The following is a 20,630-nucleotide window of genomic DNA, read 5'->3' as shown; positions in this document are numbered from 1 at the left end:
AAATGAATATGGTATTTGGAGCGGGAAAAAAATAACAAGCCCTTTTATGAAGTCATTTCTTTTTCCATAATTCTCTCTGTAACTATATAGACCCCGAAAGAGATTGTTGCGGAGATGGCAGACGCCAGAAAGATAAATCGATCAAGGAAAGAAAGACCAAGAGGAGTCATATGAAGAATCCCTTATACATCACTAGCAGCACCTGCCCCAGAACCTCCAAAGAAATATCCCTCCAGAATATCGTAGCTGGGATTTTCACTCCAGTCATGCTGGAAATCCATCGCCATGCCAAATCCTAGGTCGATTCCCACATTCTGATCTAGGTTATGATCGGCATTTAGATGTGGCTCCGTGGCCTGGGTTCCTGCATCCCAATCTAGGAAGTCAAGACTCATACCTGGCTGGGATTCTGGGTCTGCATATGGAGCAGGATGGGGTCCATTTCCCATACTTGCAGGAGAGCCACTTTGCTGTGGAGAGTTTGAGTAATAACAATGTGGCGGTGGTTGTGGTGACTCCGAATTTTCATACTTCAGGTACTCCACTGGGGGGTTGTGTTGAGGATATGAGCGAATGGGACGGTCTGTGGCATAGCCGCTATGTACTGATTCGGGATAGAAGGGCTGACCCCCCGGCCTATTGTCTGGACGGGGGCGATCGGCAAATGGTGCATTGTCATTAAAGAGATCCCCTAAGTTCATGTCAAACTTGGGGACCGGCCGTGCCGTACGGGCTTGTGCTGGTCGCCGCGAGGGGACTTGACCTCGCTGTCTCTGTTCCATCGGCGGACGACGTCCCAGTTGTAGAGATCCAGATGAGCTAGATCCTGAGTTCACAAGAGTCATGTCGACCTGAGATCCAAAACCGGTCGTTGACAGAGACATTTGGACCGTGGCCTTGCTCATCCGCTCAAAAGCATCTCGACAAGCTTCAGCTGGTGGACACTTGTGCATAAGATCCCCCAGAACAGAGGTTGCTGCTAGAACTGTAAAGTCAACCTCATCAAGAGTCTTTCCAATGATACATCGTTAGTATTATGAAGAGAGCGAGAGGGTACAATGTTACATACCAAATGACTTCGAACTAGCGGTGAATGCCAGATAGCATATAGAAAAGAAATTCCTATAAGGACTATTAGCACTGATTCAAAAAATCAAAAGAGTATTATTATACCAGCCATAAAAATATGATGTGTAGCCAGGTAGGTGTAGTTGACCAGCCGAACCCGGTGGAGCTGTCGATATATCCGAATCACTTTCTGACCGGCTTCTGCCACATTATGATAAACATGGTCTTCATCATCACCACCGTCAAAATTTGAAAAGGACGGGCTGGATACATCATCAGCCGGTGTCAACTCTCCAGCCAACTCAGCAGGTACAGTCAGGCTCTGTTGGTATAGCAAAATAATAGCTTGCCAATAGTTCAACTCCAGTAATTCGATGGAAAATTGCACGCCAGTATCTGCCCGTGTTGGAGCAGCACCGTGCCATTCTACCAAACGATTATGCACATCATGGCGCCATGAACGGAAAGAATCAAAGCCTTGCAAGAAAGGCGATGTAAGCTCAGCATGAGGAAGAATTATCGTACTATTAGGTGCTCGTCTTCTCGAGGCGCTTGCCTGCTGGTATTGGAGAACGTCGTGGATCTCGGACTGAAGTAGACGTAGCTTAAAGTAGTGCAAAGCTACATGCTTGTAGGTCGAAGCACCATCTGGAGGTGTCAATAGTCCAGACTTTGTAATATATTTGTCATCAATCATGGACGGGAATTCAGTGCTGATGGCCTGGTCGTTTATGCCAAAGGGCCGTCCAACACAGGTGGCAACGAGTCGGTCAAAGCTGTATACACACCACCACAGACGGCGGCGTAGATCACGCACCCATTCTCGTCGTCCTCGTTCGCGATCATCGATGCGCGATCGGACTTGATTGCCGTCTTTCGAAGTGTCAAGGCCTACACCATCTTCGTAGTGCAGTCCAAGATCGACAGCCAGGCGCGTGGCAACACCGACAATGTACCAGAGACCGGGAGCGACAGGACGCAGCAGGGCAAAGCTGGCTAGCAAAAGCACTGCCTGAAGTTCTTCCAACCCCCCAAAGCCCTCGCTCGATGAGGAGCCGAGGAACGATTCCAAGTGAACAATTGCAGATGCGTGATATTCTTCAGGCTGGTATTGATAACTAGACAGTCTCGGCCTCTTTGCCGTGGACGAAGCTCGATCACGACTCGCGCCGTTGTCCACATCAAGGGTTTCGGGCTTTTCCTCAAATATAATTCCCGCACCAATGGCAAAGACAATATTTAGAATATAAAGAGCTCGCGGAGAACGATACTTCTCTTGCATCTGATAAGTGCGGTCCAGCAGTTCCATAAAATCGACTCGGTGAAGAATCGGCATTTGAGGATTCGCGTGTTCAAAGTAAAGACCAATAAGCCTTTCAGCAAGCTCTCGGTCTGGGAAAGACGCCCGTTTCATCATTGGCCTAGTCTGTAGTCCGAAGAATGAATCGCGCATGGAACCCGCACCGGGACCGGCAGCAGCTGTCTGTGGCAGTCGCTCACCTGTGCGAATAGAGGCCCGCTCGGGCATATTTCCGGGGAGCGAGCTCCGGACTGCAGCAAAGACGACTCTTGCGAATGAAATGCCAGATGCTGACCCAAGATATCGAGGATCGGACGTCCCTTGCACCGAAACCATGCCAATATTTGACACGAGATTATTAAGACGCCAATTCTCCTCACTGGCAGAGTCTCCATCTCCGCGAGTTTGCTCTCCCTCTGATTTCACAACTAGATCATCTTTTGCGCTATTATTCTTTGATTTACCCGCGTCGCCAACCTGACCGTCGCTGGTTGTACATTGCGCCAGATAGCCTTCAGTTCCATTTTTGATGGCTTCTTCTTCGTCGAACGGGGCTGCTTTTTTGAACTCAATGTTATGTTGCGCTAATTGCTTTTCGAGATGGGCGACACGAGTCTCGAGGAAATATACGTAGCTGCGCGGGATTTCTCTCTTAGTGATAGGGTCGTATCCGACACAGCGGACTCCGGCTTTTTCACAGGATTGGCAGCGTGGGAGTCGTTGATCGCATCTATTTTTGCGCAGTCGACACCGATTACAGGCAGAGACGTTGCGGAAAGATGACGAGGCAGAAGCGACAGGCGCGGCTGGCTTGGGGACGTCAGAGGTCGTCGAGATAGCGGGGTCGATGTGGGTCGTTTCAGTGGAAGGATGCGGTCTCTTCCTCCCTGAGGAGACCGGCGACTTCGGCGAAGAGGCGTTAGGCATGGCAGGGAACGAGTGGCGAGAGCCGCAGATGTGCGATCATCTCTTGGCGGAGTGTGGTAGAGAACGCGGTCGGGTCACAGCGGAATTATCCCTCCGATCACATCAAGATTCATGGTATATCGGAGCGATTGGGACACGGAGGGCGTGTAATATCAAAGAATGGGTTCTTGCGATCTAAACCAGCTAAGAAGCAACTAGCCCGCACTAATAAAGGTGGTTGGCTTCAAGGTCGGTACTCTCCGCAGCGCAAACACGCTACGGTGAGATTATACTCAGAACGTGACGAGTAGGTATCTTTAGAAATTCATTAAACTGCGCTTTGAATAGTCGCAACAGTTCACACGACCAGGCTATACAACTGGTGTCATAGATAGTGAAGGGAGGTGGAAGATAAAAGTGTAACAAATAGTTAAGGTGATAGGCTTTGAAGTGGAGTCCCGGAATAACAAATTAAGGCTCAACAACTGACATATATTTCTCCGCCCCAGACTTTACTAGTCAAGAGAAGATCTATTTTAGATCGTCCAAGACTCAGTAAATTCTGGGCGGCAATTGGTGACTATGATTTAAAGCCCCATTGCAAGTGTTGTTAACAAGTGGAGTTGATATGAGCTGTCATTGGCGGAGACAATTAGGTAGAATGTAAACAAGAGGGAAAGATAAAAGAATTAGATTAGATAAATTACAAATACTGTGTAAGGGCTCCTACTTCGTCATTTTATTCAGAACGTTCATTGAATTCATGATGAGATCAAAGTAGGCAGAAAATATGAAATACCTAGAGCGAAGAGAAAAAAAACAATCAAATATCCACCCAGATGCATGAGTATCATCGTAACATAGTCCGTTAATGCTCCATGAGAAAACGCCGCCAAAAGTGAAAAAAAAAGGATAATGCACCCAAATCTATATCAGTTGCGCCAAATCCACTCGAATCAAGGAATGCTTTCGAGAAGGACCATGTATAAAAGGATCGAGTATCATCGTAGAGATCAAATGAAAACCGATGGTCAAAAATGCATCATTAAATCGCCATTTCCACGGGCCCTTCCGAAGATATCAGGTATAGTAAAAGGAAAATTAAAGCAATATGCCATTGAGCAGCTTATGCAGATCGAGCGTTTGAAACTTCATAATCTTGATCGATACTGGAGCGAAGAGAAAGAAGTCGTTGTTCCTCTTGCCCAACAGAGACCTCTGACATGGTCTCTCGCTTCATTTCCGCCTCGCTTTCTTGAGAGTCAGGGCGTTTGAAACGCTCCGGCTCAGGAGTCTCCTCCATCCAGAAACTCTCGATGGCGCCGGTGAGGCAAACCAAGCCACAGGCCCACCAGGCTAGCACAGAATACCCATTGGCAAGGCCCTTGGCATGCAAAAAGCCGGTAATGGTTGGACCAAAAGCACGGCTCAGGCTGGCAGTAGATGCAGCTGCACCGTTGATAGTGCCGAGAACCTTCGAAGGGGCGGAGTTGGCCAGCAAGATAGACGTAGCTGGGAAAGCGATGACCTGCAAAGTAATCTTACTGATCAATGCGAGGTATACAGCCGGCATCTGCAGTGCCGCAGGGAGAAGGATCAGATATGGTACTGCGAGATAAAGTGGCGGCCAAACAAGTAGAACGAAGCGGAAGGTACGCAAAGTTCCAAAGTTCTTGACGACGAATGGGAAGAGCCAGAGCTGGGCTACCATAGAGTAGATACCCTGTACAGCTAGCATGAAGCCAATGGTCTTTGTTGGTAGACCTAACCCGCCAGTGAACTTAAGTGGTAGTTGTACTTTATCATTGGATTCGGGGGTGCTCAGGAAGACCGGCATCAGCTGATCAAAAGATACACTATGACTGCAGGTAGAAGACGACACAGTTAGTTAATTGTAATAAATAAGATAAGGGATTTATGAAAGGTGCCAACTCACTATGCCAAAATACCGTAAGCAACGATAGTGAAGATGATTTGACGAGTAAACACTTTGATAGGAGCTTTCTGCCCCTCCAAGTCACACTCAGTTGCGACGTCATTAACAGGAATGCAGGGCGTTGATTCGGCACTTTCATAGTCGGGTGGGAGATCGCCGTAGGTAAAGTACTTTGTCTCCTTAACCCCCACGTCGGAATCGTCCGGAAGTTGTACTCGCGAGTACCAGCATTGGTTAATGAGCCATTGGCCCAACTCACGACCGGGGTCACGACGAAGCTTCTTCTCTGGATGGGTTTCTTCCAAAAACAAGAATCCAACCACAATGCCGCAAATCAGCACGACAATACACACCAGGTTGGGCAGCAGAAATGGAAACCGGTCGAAGAGGGTGTTACGCTGGAAGAAGCCCGGGTAATTCTCGCAAGGTTGGGCCAATGCACCGCCCATAGCCGGGCCAATGATTGATCCCAGGCACCACACAAAAGGCATGATCGAGTATGCCCGCGGCTGGTGCTCTTTGACCGTCACAATTTCTGCCACGGTTGTCTGAAGCACACCAATGTTGCCATTTAGCAATCCGCCCAGTGCGCGCGCAATCATCGCTGTTGCAAGGTTGGGCGCAAATCCGAATACAACCATGCTAATTGCTGTTCCAATCAAGCCCATGATGAGAACTGGTTTGCGGCCGATGCGGTCACTAACCCGTCCCCAGAACATGCCGGCTGTAAATTCAGCGAATGTGAAAGAAGAAGTGATCATTCCGGCGTAAATAGCGATTTTTTGGTCGTTATCCGTTACATGGAAAGACTCAACCATGTGATAGACGTAAGGGAAAATGGACATGAAAGCAATCGGCTCACAGATTCGGACAAGTGCTAGGAGAACATAATTAGTGTTTATTCTTACTCAACGTTCTCTTAGATTGAGCTGTATAGATCAACCCGTGGACAAAAGTACCAGCCGAGGTTACTTACCCAAAATGAACAGTTGTCGAATAGGAAATGTAGACCAGTTCTCGCCATTGCGCTGTCGCCGGCTTTGAAGACAAGCCGGTAATTGGAACATTATGAATATCAGATGAATAGTATGGATATATTACCAGTTGACAAGATGAAATGTCCCCGCCTTTTCAATATAGGTGGGGGAAACAACAAGGGCCACAATGCTGGCAAGAGATTACCCCAAGCTTCCACGGTTGTTCAGGGTCTTAAAAAGGTGGAAAAAAAGCAATTGGCCGAGTAAGGAGATTTGGTGGATGTTGATGTTAGATTTAGGGCTTCAGCATTGCTTGTCCCCCCTGCGGTTGGAAATGCTATCTTCAATCCGATAATGCAGGTGGTAGATCACCAGGTACTCAAACTATGAGACACCTGCAAGGAAGGTACAAAAAGACTTGAAGCTGACAGATCGAAAAAGGATACCCTTTGAAGCGGGGGATATAAGCTTATAAGATGTGGGAGTGAAAGAAGAAAGGGCGGTATCAAGAATGGAGAAGGGATCTATGAAGAATCTTTCCTCTGAGTATTGGAGTCTCGAGTAGAAAAGGCCTGGAGTTTAAAGTAGGAATACAATGGGGAAAGGGGAGATATTATATTAGACGAGTACATAGTGGATAGCTCCATCTATACTCCTCCGATGTGATCAGGCGGCAACGAACGAACTAAATCAACAGAGGAATTTCCGTTACAGCTGTACAGAAGGCCGCAGGATGCATAGAGCAAACATTGAATTCAGGAATAAAGACTAAACGGGGGTACGGCGTAGTGGGTCGTAATATTTTCGGGAATTTCATTTTATTTTTAAAAGGAGTTTTAGTATTTAGTATTTAGTTATTTTGAATTTTTGGGACTTTTTTTATTCTTTTTATTTTCCCGATTCTCTTGACAAAAAGGGCGGATCGGAATCATCCGACTGGGGGATCTAACCTTTTACAGATTTGTGATCTGTTCCGTCATGAAAATTAAAATATATGGAAATAGAGAAAAACAGGTAATACCTGAAAATAAAGGGGAAAAGATCGAGGCAAGGGAAGAAAAGGGTTGAGTATCGTCATTCAAACTCTGCGGGCCAATGGAAGCACTTCCGGATTCTAGGAGAGAACCCGATTGATGATTAGATTAGGGAATGCATTCTAGATTAATATCTACATAGTAGTCCTTATTTTCGAGTACTTATAAATACACGTTAAGTAGTCTACCTAGGTAGACGATGGTAGATAAGTTATAGGCTACTATAGTATAACTTCCTATACTACTGTCAGTGAGCCCCAGATAATAGCAGTTACAAGTTTCAGTTACTACTCTTACACAATACCATGACCCACAGCTGGGGAACTGCGCTAGGAATGTTCTCCCGTAAAGTGTACCTTCGGCTTTTCTCTTACTTTCTTCACTCATAAGCGTCTGATTTTAGTACGATGTAGTGAGATGATAGATCTACTTCTAACTTCCAGAAAATTAGGTTCATAGACACTAAAGGGACAGCTGAATTGACTGTCAAGAGTACCTTTCTTACCATGATGTTCTATTTGCCGTGGAAGAATTGGTAGAACTGTTATCATATCCCCCCTGTCATTCTGTTTGACCCACGATCGGTCCACTTATGGAGTCTATGGAGCCGCAGTTTTCGGGGAAGCTCAGCCGTCTTTCCACAAGCTTAAACACGTCGAAACTTGGAACTGAATCTCGAAGGTAAAAGAAAGAAATAAAGATGGAGCCCGGTGGAGTCAGCCTCTCTATTTCTTTCAAAGAAACAACACATCAAACAAAAACAACACTTAAATCATGTTTCGAATTGAATTTAGTCCAATTATGAGGTCTTGTTGCGGTAAGGCTTTTAGATGTCATCAAGCATGAGAAAATGCAAAATATATGCATAGATGTGCGTTCAATAACAATATATAAATTCAAGATAGGAACCCCAACCCGTTGTCTGTCATCCAGACTACTGGGACTGTAGCGTGGGACTGTAGCGTGGCCTTAAAATTCCGGACATAGCGTACCTTGAAACCGTTTATCAGAGAATCTGACCACTGATTATTGAGGATTTGATCATACGGAGGGAAGTATAAGGGGCGCTAATACCAGTGGATTCCTGTCAAAGCGTATACAATACTAAATACGGTAAGCCCAGTACAGAACTTATTTTTGGCGCCAAAGGCTTCTCGAAAACTTCCATATCAGCTGAGCTATCCACTAAATTCACCGACAATCTGGCTAAGACCCACTTATGGTAGATCGTTTTGTTTCTCGTTTCTTTTGTATTATATAAACTTTGTAAGCTATACAATTGTAAAGATGGACATGATGAGTACGGCAGTAGATACTACAGAACAAGTAATTGGAAATTAAGAAGTATAATGGAAGGAATTATAACGGATTACGGGAGACTTGGATTGTCGACCCAGTAGGTAGGAAGGGACCCAAAGGGGCTGGGGCTTGTAAGTGGGACCATTATAGAAAGAGTGCGTAAAGGAAGCCCTTGTACTAAAGACTAACAGGTCCGGAGTACTACGTAGTAAACGTAATAGAACCACGTGAGCCAAGCGGGGCTTGTAGCATCAAAACCGGTGAGATGTGCGCAAGCGTATAAAAGATAAAGATAAGAGATCATATATTATGCCTCCTTGGATAACGTCATTTTGTTTATAGTCCAAAGCTAGTCACGTCAGTTTCCCGCACTATTGTGTGCGAGATACTAGTCCACAGCAGTCCATTTACAAGCTCACTCACAAGCCCAGCGGGTGAAAACAACTACGGCTACTGATGAACGAGGGGTTTTTAAATGAAGGGTCCGAGGAATGGATGTAGTGGCCCAAGTGTCTCTCACTTTTCTTGTCATCATTTTCAAAGGCTAGAAAACAATGTTTCGTGAATTGTGAATTCAACGGAGTGAAGAAAATGGAGTATGAGTATGACTACGGGTATACAGAGTAGATCATCATCTACCACTTGAACCAATCAAAAAAGCACTGTACGAAAATGTACTGGAAGAGCACATCATTGATGATTGTCTCATTTATTCTACGGAGTATGCATGATGCATACAGCATACAGAGGGAAAGTTCAAGGCTCGAACTATAGTATCAAAGACGGGCTTAGGTATGAAATAGATTGATATTCCGAGCATCCCCGAGTATCCGTGCGTCAACTTCAACGTCAAGTCAATGTAGCGGTGACCAGAGACTAGTAGTGTGACATCTTTCTGTTTTCATGTGCATCAACAAGTTTCAACGACCATGTTCACCTTGATCAATGATATCAATTCGGAATGTTCGGAAAGTTAGGCCAAGGACCCCGTAAGATTAAGGCCTGACGGGCGGCTACGGGACGAAGTTCCTATTTTACGACTTCTTTTCGTTTTTCTTCGCTAAGAGATCCGTTCCAGTTCCGCTGCAAGGTGCATGATCCTGGACCCATACTCGGCCCTCGGCTAACAAGTAAACAAAGAGCAAGATTTTGAATTTTGACGCAGGTCAGGCAGAATCCTGGAGGTATTTGATACATAGTGCTAGGATAAAAGGGTTGCGGTGAGCTGCTTGGCAGCCTACTTTGTAAATTCATGCTCTTATCTAACTATTTGACTCTCCAAATACACTGAATGCATGACTCACCCCCGCTGCTCCCAGGTGCTTCTTCTGCAAAGAAGATCGATCAGATGATTTATCCGAATTCCGAATCAAGGCGGTGCTTCTCCCCACCCATTTGAGTCTGCACCGCCGGTAGCCGGAGGGGTAATACCCGATTGGAAATGAAACTAGGGCTGCTTTACTGCGTATGTAGGCAATATCAATATTTTGACCTCCATTTCTTGTTGCCCAAAGATCAAAGAAAAGACGGTGAGAAGCTACAAGTCAACTCTCATACACCGCATTGCGCAATGCTACACAATCGAACTTGGAAGCAGATTTCAAGCTTCCGTAGATTTGCGGACAGGTCAGGTGTCTAATATGTCCATGCATTGCGTTAGCCCACTTTCCTCGGTTTGGGTAGTACATATGTGTAGAAATTACCGTTGTCATATATGTCCGTCCACGGCCCTGAGCCAGTCTTCTTCACCGTACCTAGATGGATTCACCAGACTGGGTATAATTGTCCTAACTGACTGAGAGATTTTACCTCCGACCTCGGATCTGGACCTACTGCATTCCTTTCATTACGAGATGCCCTTCATTCCAGATAGCTATCCGGTTTCTGGATTACCTCATATTGCGCTCCATTTTCCATCCATAATGCCAAGGGGCCATTTCTTGATCAAAATATTGAGATATGGATTTATTGATCGCAACCTTGAAAACAAATAAGCCCCTGGCTCTAGCTCAATCCTGTATTGCACTTCACGACTCTTGAGCTATGGCTACGATTGGTCAATCTGCCACGAGCCCTAAGATATTACAGCATATGGATCGATATTAAATTGCCCCTGACCCAGCTCAAAGAAAAAAGGCGTATGATCGGCATCCAGCGCAGCTACCGAGGGCCAATCTCCCGGGATTTGACAGTTGCTTGGACCAAGTATACCTTCGGCAAATTCGGTTCATGACACGATAACTCACAAACCGAAGACGGCACAACGGAATATTTACCCTAATACTTTTGATAGGATAATTTATTCTCGATACTCCGCATTTGACTTAAAAGGCTGAGAGGGTGCTCGGGCCTTTTCAAGTATTGTGAGTGAAAAGAACCGTTTTGGGAAATGTGATGTATCAACAACCTCTCGGTGTAATGAATCAAATTCCAGTGCTATAGCCTATCATAGAATCGTTCGCCAGGCAAGAGCAGGGGTTCCTGGTGGGGCATGAAAAATCTTCAATGACAGGGGTGAGGGCGTTGAGAGAGATTTCAGATGTTTATGGAAGTTGATACCTCTTTATATCCGTGGGACTAATGAAAGTAGTCAGCTAGCTTCGTAGGCATCTCGGTCTATCTCGGTCTATTCAAGCTGAGACCTATTGCACACATCGATTAGGCTAAATGTTGAATGTTTAGACCAATTGAAATCTGGAATCGTGAATCAGAATATTTCTCGATTTGGAATATTCTTATAGGGCCTTGTACGTAACTTCCCGGTCCCGATCGATCGAGAAGGCGAAGTTAATCGTTGACAGGTAGCGGGGTAGTAAACAAGATCTAATACCTACGACGTATGTATATCCATATGAACCTTGGAATTTTCGGAACAGCGTCATTGAGATGATAGATCTACACAGTACAGAGAATTCCAAGATTTAATGCATTTCAATGATGCATCTAAGGTACCTAATTAGTTCTCCTTTTGTACCTCTATGGTAATCTTGCCACTTAACATGAGACCTCAAGGACCTGGTCTCGAACATTCAACGGAACGTATCTGCAGCTAGTAGACTGGGGGCGCAGAGTCAGATTCAAGTGGACCACTTTAAACACTTGCGTGGACCTGAATTGTTGACAGGTCCGCTGAATGCCGGCTTCTAATTACCGATCTAAGAAGTTAGCATCCAGACGGGGTTCGGCCAGGTACTATTTCTAGCACCAAGGTTGCAGAATAAAAAGTCCCAGTAGTGGATCGAAAGCTAACAGCCGCGTACTTCTGGAAGATGCAAAAGCACGAATCTCAAACGACGATTTATGACACTAACTGATTGTAGCTTAGGGCTTTGTAGATCTATTCAATCACGTGATTTACCGACAACCACCTCCGATTGTATTCCGTACTCCGAGCTTCCTACTTCTGTTTACTTTGTAAATCTGGAATTTAATGACCATGAAACCTTCCAACAACGGCCAAGCTTTGACTGAATTGAGAAACTGGTACGGAATCCCAGATTTACATCCGCGAACCAATAACAACTAATATAACGGTATAGTGGGGGTCTGGCCCGCCGTAACCGCCAGGGGAAGTTGGGTCCTCGGGTATATTGGACCATGGTTCATATTCCATTAGTTCTGGTATAAAAAGGACGTAATGCGTAATGCGTATAGTAGGTATTAAATACAGTGTTATCCCGTCGTTTCATACGGGTTCCTTCTTGACGCTTCCCCGACCAACAGGAACAAAGCCCACCCCTGGATCCCCCCGGTTCCACCAGTGGCAAAAGGCCCCATCGGAATGCAGGATCCAGTGCCGCGATGACGGGTACGAAGAAGCCCTGATTTCCTCTTTTCACTTTTTTTCTCCCTTTTTCAATTCATTTTTTCCTTAGTCATGTGAGGTCTTGATCTTGCAGCCACATCTGGGCTGGGTTCTATAGGTTCGTGTGGCGCAGCGCCCGCTTTCTTCTTAGTCTTTAATCTTTCGCTCGTCTACATTTGATTGGTCGACTCGTACATTGTACTGTATGTTTTTAGTTTGGGCTTTCTGTGTATGGGATTGAGGATTCTAACCCCCGATGCCTGGGGAAGGTACTAAGGCGCGTGAAATCCTTACCAGTTGATGAATCCAAACGCCTTACAGGTGCTCTCTCCTTCAGCTGGTACTAGTAGTTACTTGCACTAAATAAATATTAGTCTTACTAAGTCGATCCGTTTGTTCTGATTCCCTTGCGGATTTAAAATTTGACAATTTTTGGGCCCAGGTTAACTATTAAGCTGTAGTGCTTATATTGCTTAGGAAAGGGGCATTATTTTTTCAGCGCCACTCTTTTGCATAACTCTATACTCTTGTAAATATCAAGACCAAGAGCTCTTTAATTAAGTCTTCCCATGGATACTAAGTCTAGTTATTCGAGGACCAAATAGTCCTGCATGATACACAGGTTTCGAATTACTCAGGTACCTCCCAGGATTTCAAATTCTTTTGTACAAGTGTTGATAGCAATAGTCCTTAGTCGTTTATCTATATTTATCGGTAGACGCGGTACTTACTTCGTACACAAGTAGTTAGTCAATTTATGAAGTTGACTTAGTACTAGAACGCTAGGTACTTTTGATAGAAGGTATTACAGAACCTGTCGTTTTGAAATCTGACTGTAAGGCCAAAAGTACCTCCCAGCCCCAGTCCTACTTCTGATCGTACTTTTGCCATTTCTCTATATCACATACTTCGGCAATTCATCGTGTGATCAGCTCTAAGTAGGACAGCTGTGACAGTCGATCTTCTTCTCGAACTGTGGGCCAATCAAGGATTACCTGCCTGCATACAAAACCACAATGGAGCTAAATGTGGATGTTGCACTGTTTTGTCCTTTTTAGTCCTTGGATTTCATGTCACCAAGATCGATACAACCGATCCGTTTACCCTGGTAATAGCTGCAGTGTATTTATCCACTGTTCCATTGAAACCTAGATCATTAGAGTCTTGACTACAGTGGAAAATGCACATCGTGTTGCTCTAAGATTACGGATCTCCAGGGCTGCAAACACCTGCATATGTACCTACACGAAGTATTGAAAGGTTTTACGTTATGTCTATTTTATTGATCTAAACAATTACGTTATTAAACGCATCATACATACCTTAGTAAGCTTGATAATTGCCAACTTGGGCACAGGGAGGCAGTGGTGAGGCTACCAGACAAGCGAGTAGATAAATGAAGAAAAGTAAAGATAATAACAGCTAATGCTCGTTCGACCATGCCATACGTTTAGATCAGACCAACCAAAAATCCACGAAGCCCCTGTTATAAAATTAAGGCACGCCAGGGTAATCCTTGTTTCCCGGCATCCAGTCCAGGAGACGTTCTCATCGTGCTGATGCCCAGGCGAGCAAGGGTTTAGATCCCAGCTACCACCATGTCAACGGTTCCCGGTCAGTCCGGAGCTAGTAATTAATATAAACTACGACAACTAAAGATTATGCGAATCCGAAAAACAGTTTCAATGGCAAAAGTACAAAATGCACCGCCCAATCGGGTTTAATGTATGGCAAAAAATACAATTTGCTTTGGAGCTTGGACTAATCTGCAATGTGCCGGCCATCAACTTAAATCATTACAAACATGAGGTACGATCACGATCTAGAAGAATTTATTCCAAAATTTCCGTATAAAATTATATTTAATCGAAAATACAACCTGGAACAGTGCCGGGTGCCGAAAGTCTCCCACATCAGCTTTGAATCCATGTACAAACTGGGTCAGTTGCATCATGTACGTCAACGATCGAGAAAATCGACAACCTTGGGAGATAAAGTCTAGTGGTTAGTCTGGTGATGATGTGAGTGGAACCGTGACTAATGGAGCCATCGATAACCTGCTTAGCCAGCCTTGCTGCGTCCATGCAGTTACGGAAGACGCCTGTCATATATTTGCCCGATGAAGACAACAAATCCATGTGAGCATGTTCCGAGGTTGATGGCAGGTAGTGGCGATATGCAAGAAGATAATGTGCTGGCTTCTGCTAGCTTGTATTCTAAGTATTTCTGGAGATGTGCCTGTGGTATGATGCTGCATGTACTCCGTACTATTGTAGGGCTTGATTTGGAGGGTTGATGTCCAGGTGATGATACTACAAGGCTAGTACAAATTTCCAATAATCAGGCTGTATCAGGCGGCAATTGAGCTACGTCCTCTTCTTGGACCGACTGTTCTGACAAATAACTACCTAGGAGATATGCATGGCTCATCTTTTAGCCTCGAGTCGATACTCATGCCTGCAGTACGAGATTGATACAAGACGCTAGCTCACGAGGTTTTGACTCAAAGGCACGTATTTACCCGCTTATTCTATTGGAACACCATTGAAGTCGGTGTGAGCACGTGAAGTGCTGGCTGAAGCCTTTGCATTTGTGCATTGTACTGAGACCAAACACCGGACAGGACTCGTATGTATAATTAGTGGCGGTGAAATAGAGGACGAATTGGCATCCAATGACCAGCATCCGCTTTAATTCATGGCTAAAAATTTCCTGTTTCTAAGGGTTTACCCACCTCCAGAGCTAAGTATATTGACAGCTGATAGTAAGCACTTATGGTGTACGATGTGTTACTTGGAACACCTTAGACTACCTAGGATAGTCCAAGCAAAACTTGGAAAAGGAAAACTCTAACGGGGTTTGGTACCATTTGTCATAAGGTATAATTAATGAGCTGAACACTCTATCTGAGCCGTTCAGCTTCTCTTCTCCCTTCCAATGTTTCTTACAGAGTAAAGACGACTGACTCAGGATCCATGGATGCAGGACGAATGCATGAATTGTCTTGATAGGTCATACATAGTCATCATATGAGTCACACCCTTTAGCAATGACCTCGTCATATATCGCTATAATAATATTTGAAATACCGGAATTGGTGGGTCTACGGCCAAAAAGACGGCATTTAATTCCCGATGTCCTTCTCAGTCAGCTTTTGTCTGTGTGTCTTTAGGGCTTTCATCTGGTCAACATAATAGTCGGAGTAGAAGCACTTGACACGATCTCCATAACTCCCATTATCGAAATTGGCCATCGATGATGTACATCAAGTAAACTACCCAGCTTCATAGAACTCATGATTGTCTTCAGGGAATAGACATCTTGATGGCATGGAGCACTCCGCTTTAGTATCCTCAGTTCTACTGGAGATTTTATTTGTAGGACGACTAGTACGATACTTTCATAGGCAAAGGCCAAATTGAGCGTGGAAAAAAGTAACGAACTCTATCTTAAACATTTGGATTTCATTAGAGATCGAAGGACAAGTCAATCGCGAGCTTGGAGCCTACCGTCGAAGGATAACAGACCTTCCACGCCTAAGAGGTGAGAACAGAAGATTCGTTCTCGAGGTCCCCACCTCCACATTCAATATAAGATTCAAGGTCCGAGTCAAGATTTTCAATGATGGGGTGTCCCATATCATTTAAATTCAATGATAATACTCACGATTCTTTTACAACCAGAAGGCGGAATCTGATGAGATTATCGATCGTCAAATGGACTACCTAAGAACCCTTCAGTAACCTCTCTCGTGCTGCCGCCCGCATAGCTAGGTTCGACGAACGACTAGTATATAATAAATAGCCCTGGGGGAAAAAACCCCCTTAAATAGATCTGGGAGTCTGAAAAACGGGTCTGAATCAGTCGTTTCAATAATTTCAAATCTGATGGATTTTCACCTTGATCTTTATCTAATATTCCAAGTTATCCCATCAGGTAACCCTATCCTATTCTACAAACTGTTATGTATGCTCTGCCTACCTCATAACCTTAGAATATTTACCAACAGTAAATGTTCCAAAATTTCATTCAGAAATGGATTTGGCTTCGAGAAGTGAAGCTTACAATCCATATTAAAGTGGGAAGCACATGAGACATCTTACCCAGTTAAATGAATGTTTCCATTTATCATTTTTGAGATATTATTTTGAGAAGAGATTAGATCGCAGAGATTTCTCTCTCTTCAGCAGCCTTGGAACCGAAGTTCTCTGAATTGACATCTTAACTTTTGAGCAAATCGATCCCTTCAGCATGGGCTCGGGAATTGCAAGTCCGAGTATTCTTCACTATTCAATCTGTCATTCTCTCGACTGGCAAAAACGACAGGGTCAGTTTCAAAATTCATGCTTTCATCTTTGCCTGCTTCCGAATTTAATTGATCGTTGATATTCAAGGGTTAGCTAATATCAAAATATCTACACCTCCTAGGATTTAACTACAAACACGCCCACTATATTAATAGTTTAACAATTATCTTGTGGAGATGGCCGCCCTGCCCGCAATGTGGTAGATCCATGTAAGTCCACGCGGAAATTCAAACCTTTAAAAGAATATCGCGTCAAGATTTGGGCAGATTACTTTCAGGGTTTCAATCGGTATTTCCGGACGTTTCCAACTTAAGGGCCAGCAGTCTCAGGGTAAACATCAAGTTGGGTTGAGTTTAGAGAAGAACGTCTGAGGGAGCGATGTGGAGAGAAGAAGCTAAGCACCCTGAAGATTTGTACTCGATGGTGCCAAACTACCTGGTTGGGTAATGGATTGGTTTGATGGATTGAAACCTTGGAATGGTTAGAATATTATTAACTCTAGGGTGGAGCTAGGTTGCTATTGACGATTTTAGGGACGTCTCGAAATAGACTCGGTATACAGTTCACTCAAAGATAGGAGTAGACAAGGTAATAAACGTGGGGAACTAACCCAGACCCACCAACCTCAATGCTATTTCAAGATCCCGGAACTTCATGACTACGCATGCATTGAGTGCAATAATGGATAGTAGATGCTAATAGGAGCGATTTCAGTGTCGAATGTAAAGCTAGTGTCAACCATTTTTATAAATACAAAAATGGCAACTTCTCCAAATTGACCTGTTGAGGAAATAGATTGGTGGACCATGTTGATTGTCTGGTTTTCCTAACAGCCGGGGATAATGTTTGGGTCAACCTGGTTCATTTAGTAACTATGCTTCATTCTGCCAGGTGACACCGCTTTGAATACTAGAACCGATCTTAGTCACCGCCGATAAATAAATATGGATTATTTAGTTAGCGGTTACCTTATCATGTCAGGGGACAATTGTTGTCATACCCACGACGCTGTGAGAAACCTCCATTAAGTGCCTAGAGTGGGTCATACAAACATATCAAACACAGCCCTGAGCTGACATTATTATAGTACTATTCAATCATTTAATTGAGAACAAATATTCTATACAGAAGCTATAGGGCTGATATAAATCAAGGAATAAATTACAAAATAGAGAGGCATGTTTATTGCGGGGATATATGTTCGGCATGGCTGCTTACAACAAATAATAGCCTCCTAAGCATCACACCACTTCACTGTCCTTCGAAAATGGAATTCGCTCACATCTAGAGTCTTGTCATAAAAGTACCAAGTTTGTGAAGTTGTGGCTATATTCATCGCCCCCTATGAATCTTTCCTTGGCCATCAGTCACACGCTCTCTGTCATCGCCACACCCGCTTCTGACGACCCAATTTTACAATGCAACGACCAGCTCCTCGACCTCCTTTTCAATGAAACTGATGAAGCCCTAGAGCTAGCAGATGCAAAGCTACATGTTTTTCCTTTCAAGGATGTCAAGATCTGCTGGCGTCGACTGTACACTGACGCGTCTATCATCAAGGCGTGTTTTGTCATCATCAAAAACCGCGAATTAAGCCAACAAACTCGCAAGTCTGGTGCTAAAATTGACATTCCCCTACTTATACAAGAGGTAAAATGTCTGAAAGAATCAAGAATCAACCACCGGGCCACTTGGGTGTCCGAGGTTGTACATATCCTGGACAAGGCTTTGATTATGACGGGCGCACCGACACGGGAGAAGCTCATCGAGTCATTGCTATCCACATTGCAGAATGCTACAGAGGAGACAGAAGATGATGATATGCATAAGTATTCCGATCCACCGCAGAAGCGAAGGAAGCTATCATCACCTCTCTTCCCGCCACAATCTCTCCCTGAACCACGTCTAGAGCATCCAATCCCGCGCGTATCATCGCCATCCTTCGAATCCATTCAGAATCATATCCAAGATGTCCGCACTCCGCTCATCATAACCGATGATGTGAAACACTGGCCTGCCATGTCAACGCGAACCTGGAGCTCTCGCGATTACTGGTGGGCTCGTACGTTCAACGGTAGTAGGCTCGTCCCGGTCGAAGTGGGCAGATCGTATACAGACGAGGAATGGGGCCAGAAGATCATGGAGTTCAGAGAATTTGCCGAACGGTATCTCTGGCACGGTCAGGCACATAATGATACTGACGCTTCCACGGGTGATGGGGAGACTGGATACTTGGCCCAGCATGACCTTCTTGCCCAGATACCAGCTCTGCGGAATGATATCAGCATTCCAGATTACTGCTATATTGATCCCCCAGGGCCAGAGCCGGGTACGCCGGTATTCCTTAGCAAGCAGCGCGACCGCGAAGCGGCATTAGCCAAGCAGTCTGACCAGGATCTGCCAGCCACGGGCTGTGAAGATGAAGATGAATCAGCTACAGGCTCGGTCTTGGGTCTTCCTAGTAACCCCATTATCAATACATGGATCGGTCCAGCATGGACTATTTCACCGCTTCATCATGATCCTTACCACAACATCCTTGTCCAGGTGGTGGGGACCAAGTACATCCGATTATACTCGCCGCACACGCCCGCAGAGCAGATTCATCCCCGGTGCAAGGAATTGGTTACTTCAAGCGAGAAGGAGACGCACGGCATGGGACCTGGGTCTGAATCCGCATCAACGAATGAAGAGTCTGACGGTCAGAAATTGATCGACATGTCGAATACATCCAAAGTCGACGTGGCTGCGATTGAGCTGTCCCCTGCTGAAGCTGAACAGTGGGAGGAGCTGTGGCCTGGGTTTATGGAGGCGAAGTATGTTGAGACTGTTCTCCATGCGGGTGAGAGTTTGTACATCCCCGTTGGATGGTGGCATTATGTGCGTGGCTTGCGTGCTGGGATTAGTGTCAGTTTTTGGTGGGAATAATCCTACAAGGGCATACATTAGGACTTATTTTAGCCAAATAGTTTCATTTTCTATCTAGGTTTGTCCGATTATTGGCTTAGTACACCTGGCAATACGATACAATACAACAGTAACGTCTAGTTCCAACCTTCTACTAACTTATACAGAGTATTCTCTCCCTCAACATTACCTGGTAATACAACAAAAGGAACCACTCGACGCCAGGAAGTTGGCTCGTCGCACCGCCACAATGGCACACCAGGCACGGCTTGACCTATAACGAGCACGCTTGATATTCAAGCCTTTCGTAGCAGCATCTGAGGAAGTAATAACTCCTTATTAAAGTAAGCACTCCAGGAGAAAGAGCAATTATCCCCCAAAAAACATACCTTCGCAATAATACCGCGGCCGCACTTCAATGCGCTGCAAAACACCTACCAGCGCCTTTGCTATAGCCGAGCCAATATTAAAAGAAGACAGTTCGTCCGAGCCTGTTATCGGCTTCCGACTGTTCATAGCAAGGATATCCTTTCAAGCCAGGAGATTAGATTCCGCTTCTTGAACAATACTAGTAACAGCGCGCGCGGCAGTCTCAGGTGAAGCGATGAACTCTTCGGCCTCCATTTCAATGACAGCCAATTGACCCGAAGCGCCGAGACAGTCTCTAAGCACTTTGAGCTGGGCTGTAGTCTTAAGCACGTAGGGTCCTGCAAGTATCAGCCCGCCCGTCTAGCGGGGAGATGGGAGCTGCAGTTCTTCTACAGAAATGGGTGCTTTGGAGCGGATTCCGAGTCGGGTAGAGACGAAGGCTTCGCCTGCGCGGTAGAGGGAGTATTTCCTCTTAGGCTCGGCTGTAAGTTAATGAGCTTATTACCTCTAGATTGATATATGTGATTTATATAAGGGGACCAATTCCTACCTAAGAGCAAGGCGGCAACGAAAACATGCATATCCGATTCTGCGGCGGCATTTACAATGATCACGCCACTAGTAGGTGAAACGAGTAGCTTCTCGCAGACAGCATCCGGGCCACCGTGACGGATATTGTCCATAGTTACAAAATACACCTGGAAGAGGAATGAGAGCCTTAT

At 45.1% G+C, this 20,630-nt stretch overlaps 4 protein-coding genes across 4 annotated transcripts; 1 reads left to right on the top strand and 3 right to left on the bottom strand.

The window, feature by feature from the left end:
• Nucleotides 1-182: 182 nt before the first annotated feature.
• On the bottom strand, nt 183-3,295 carry N7495_002173 (Zn(II)2Cys6 transcription factor; the record flags this gene model as incomplete). Its single annotated transcript, XM_057204842.1, has 3 exons — nt 183-1,010; nt 1,070-1,122; nt 1,174-3,295. 3 exons carry the CDS (start codon nt 3,293-3,295, stop codon nt 183-185), a joined length of 3,003 nt encoding a protein of 1,000 aa, XP_057065449.1.
• Nucleotides 3,296-4,400: 1,105 nt separating this feature from the next.
• N7495_002172 (MFS transporter) lies at nt 4,401-6,277 on the bottom strand (the record flags this gene model as incomplete). Its single annotated transcript, XM_057204841.1, has 3 exons — nt 4,401-5,136; nt 5,211-6,087; nt 6,187-6,277. The coding sequence occupies 3 exons, from the start codon at nt 6,275-6,277 to the stop codon at nt 4,401-4,403; spliced, it is 1,704 nt and encodes a 567-aa protein (XP_057065448.1).
• Nucleotides 6,278-17,976: 11,699 nt separating this feature from the next.
• Nucleotides 17,977-19,560, top strand: N7495_002171 (putative JmjC domain protein; the record flags this gene model as incomplete). Its single annotated transcript, XM_057204840.1, has 1 exon — nt 17,977-19,560. The coding sequence occupies one exon, from the start codon at nt 17,977-17,979 to the stop codon at nt 19,558-19,560; it is 1,584 nt and encodes a 527-aa protein (XP_057065447.1).
• A 165-nt stretch (nt 19,561-19,725) lies between these two features.
• N7495_002170 (uncharacterized protein) lies at nt 19,726-20,591 on the bottom strand (the record flags this gene model as incomplete). Its single annotated transcript, XM_057204839.1, has 5 exons — nt 19,726-19,874; nt 19,929-20,067; nt 20,104-20,229; nt 20,302-20,390; nt 20,459-20,591. 5 exons carry the CDS (start codon nt 20,589-20,591, stop codon nt 19,726-19,728), a joined length of 636 nt encoding a protein of 211 aa, XP_057065446.1.
• Between the last annotated feature and the right edge of the window lie 39 nt (nt 20,592-20,630).

This window comes from Penicillium taxi (genome assembly GCF_028828555.1).
Source record: "Penicillium taxi strain IBT 34144 chromosome Unknown utg000002l_segment0_segment0, whole genome shotgun sequence".
Classification (NCBI taxonomy): Eukaryota; Fungi; Ascomycota; class Eurotiomycetes; order Eurotiales; family Aspergillaceae; genus Penicillium; species Penicillium taxi.
Note: the sequence above shows the minus strand (reverse complement) of the source record. Positions and strands in the feature narration are given on the sequence as shown.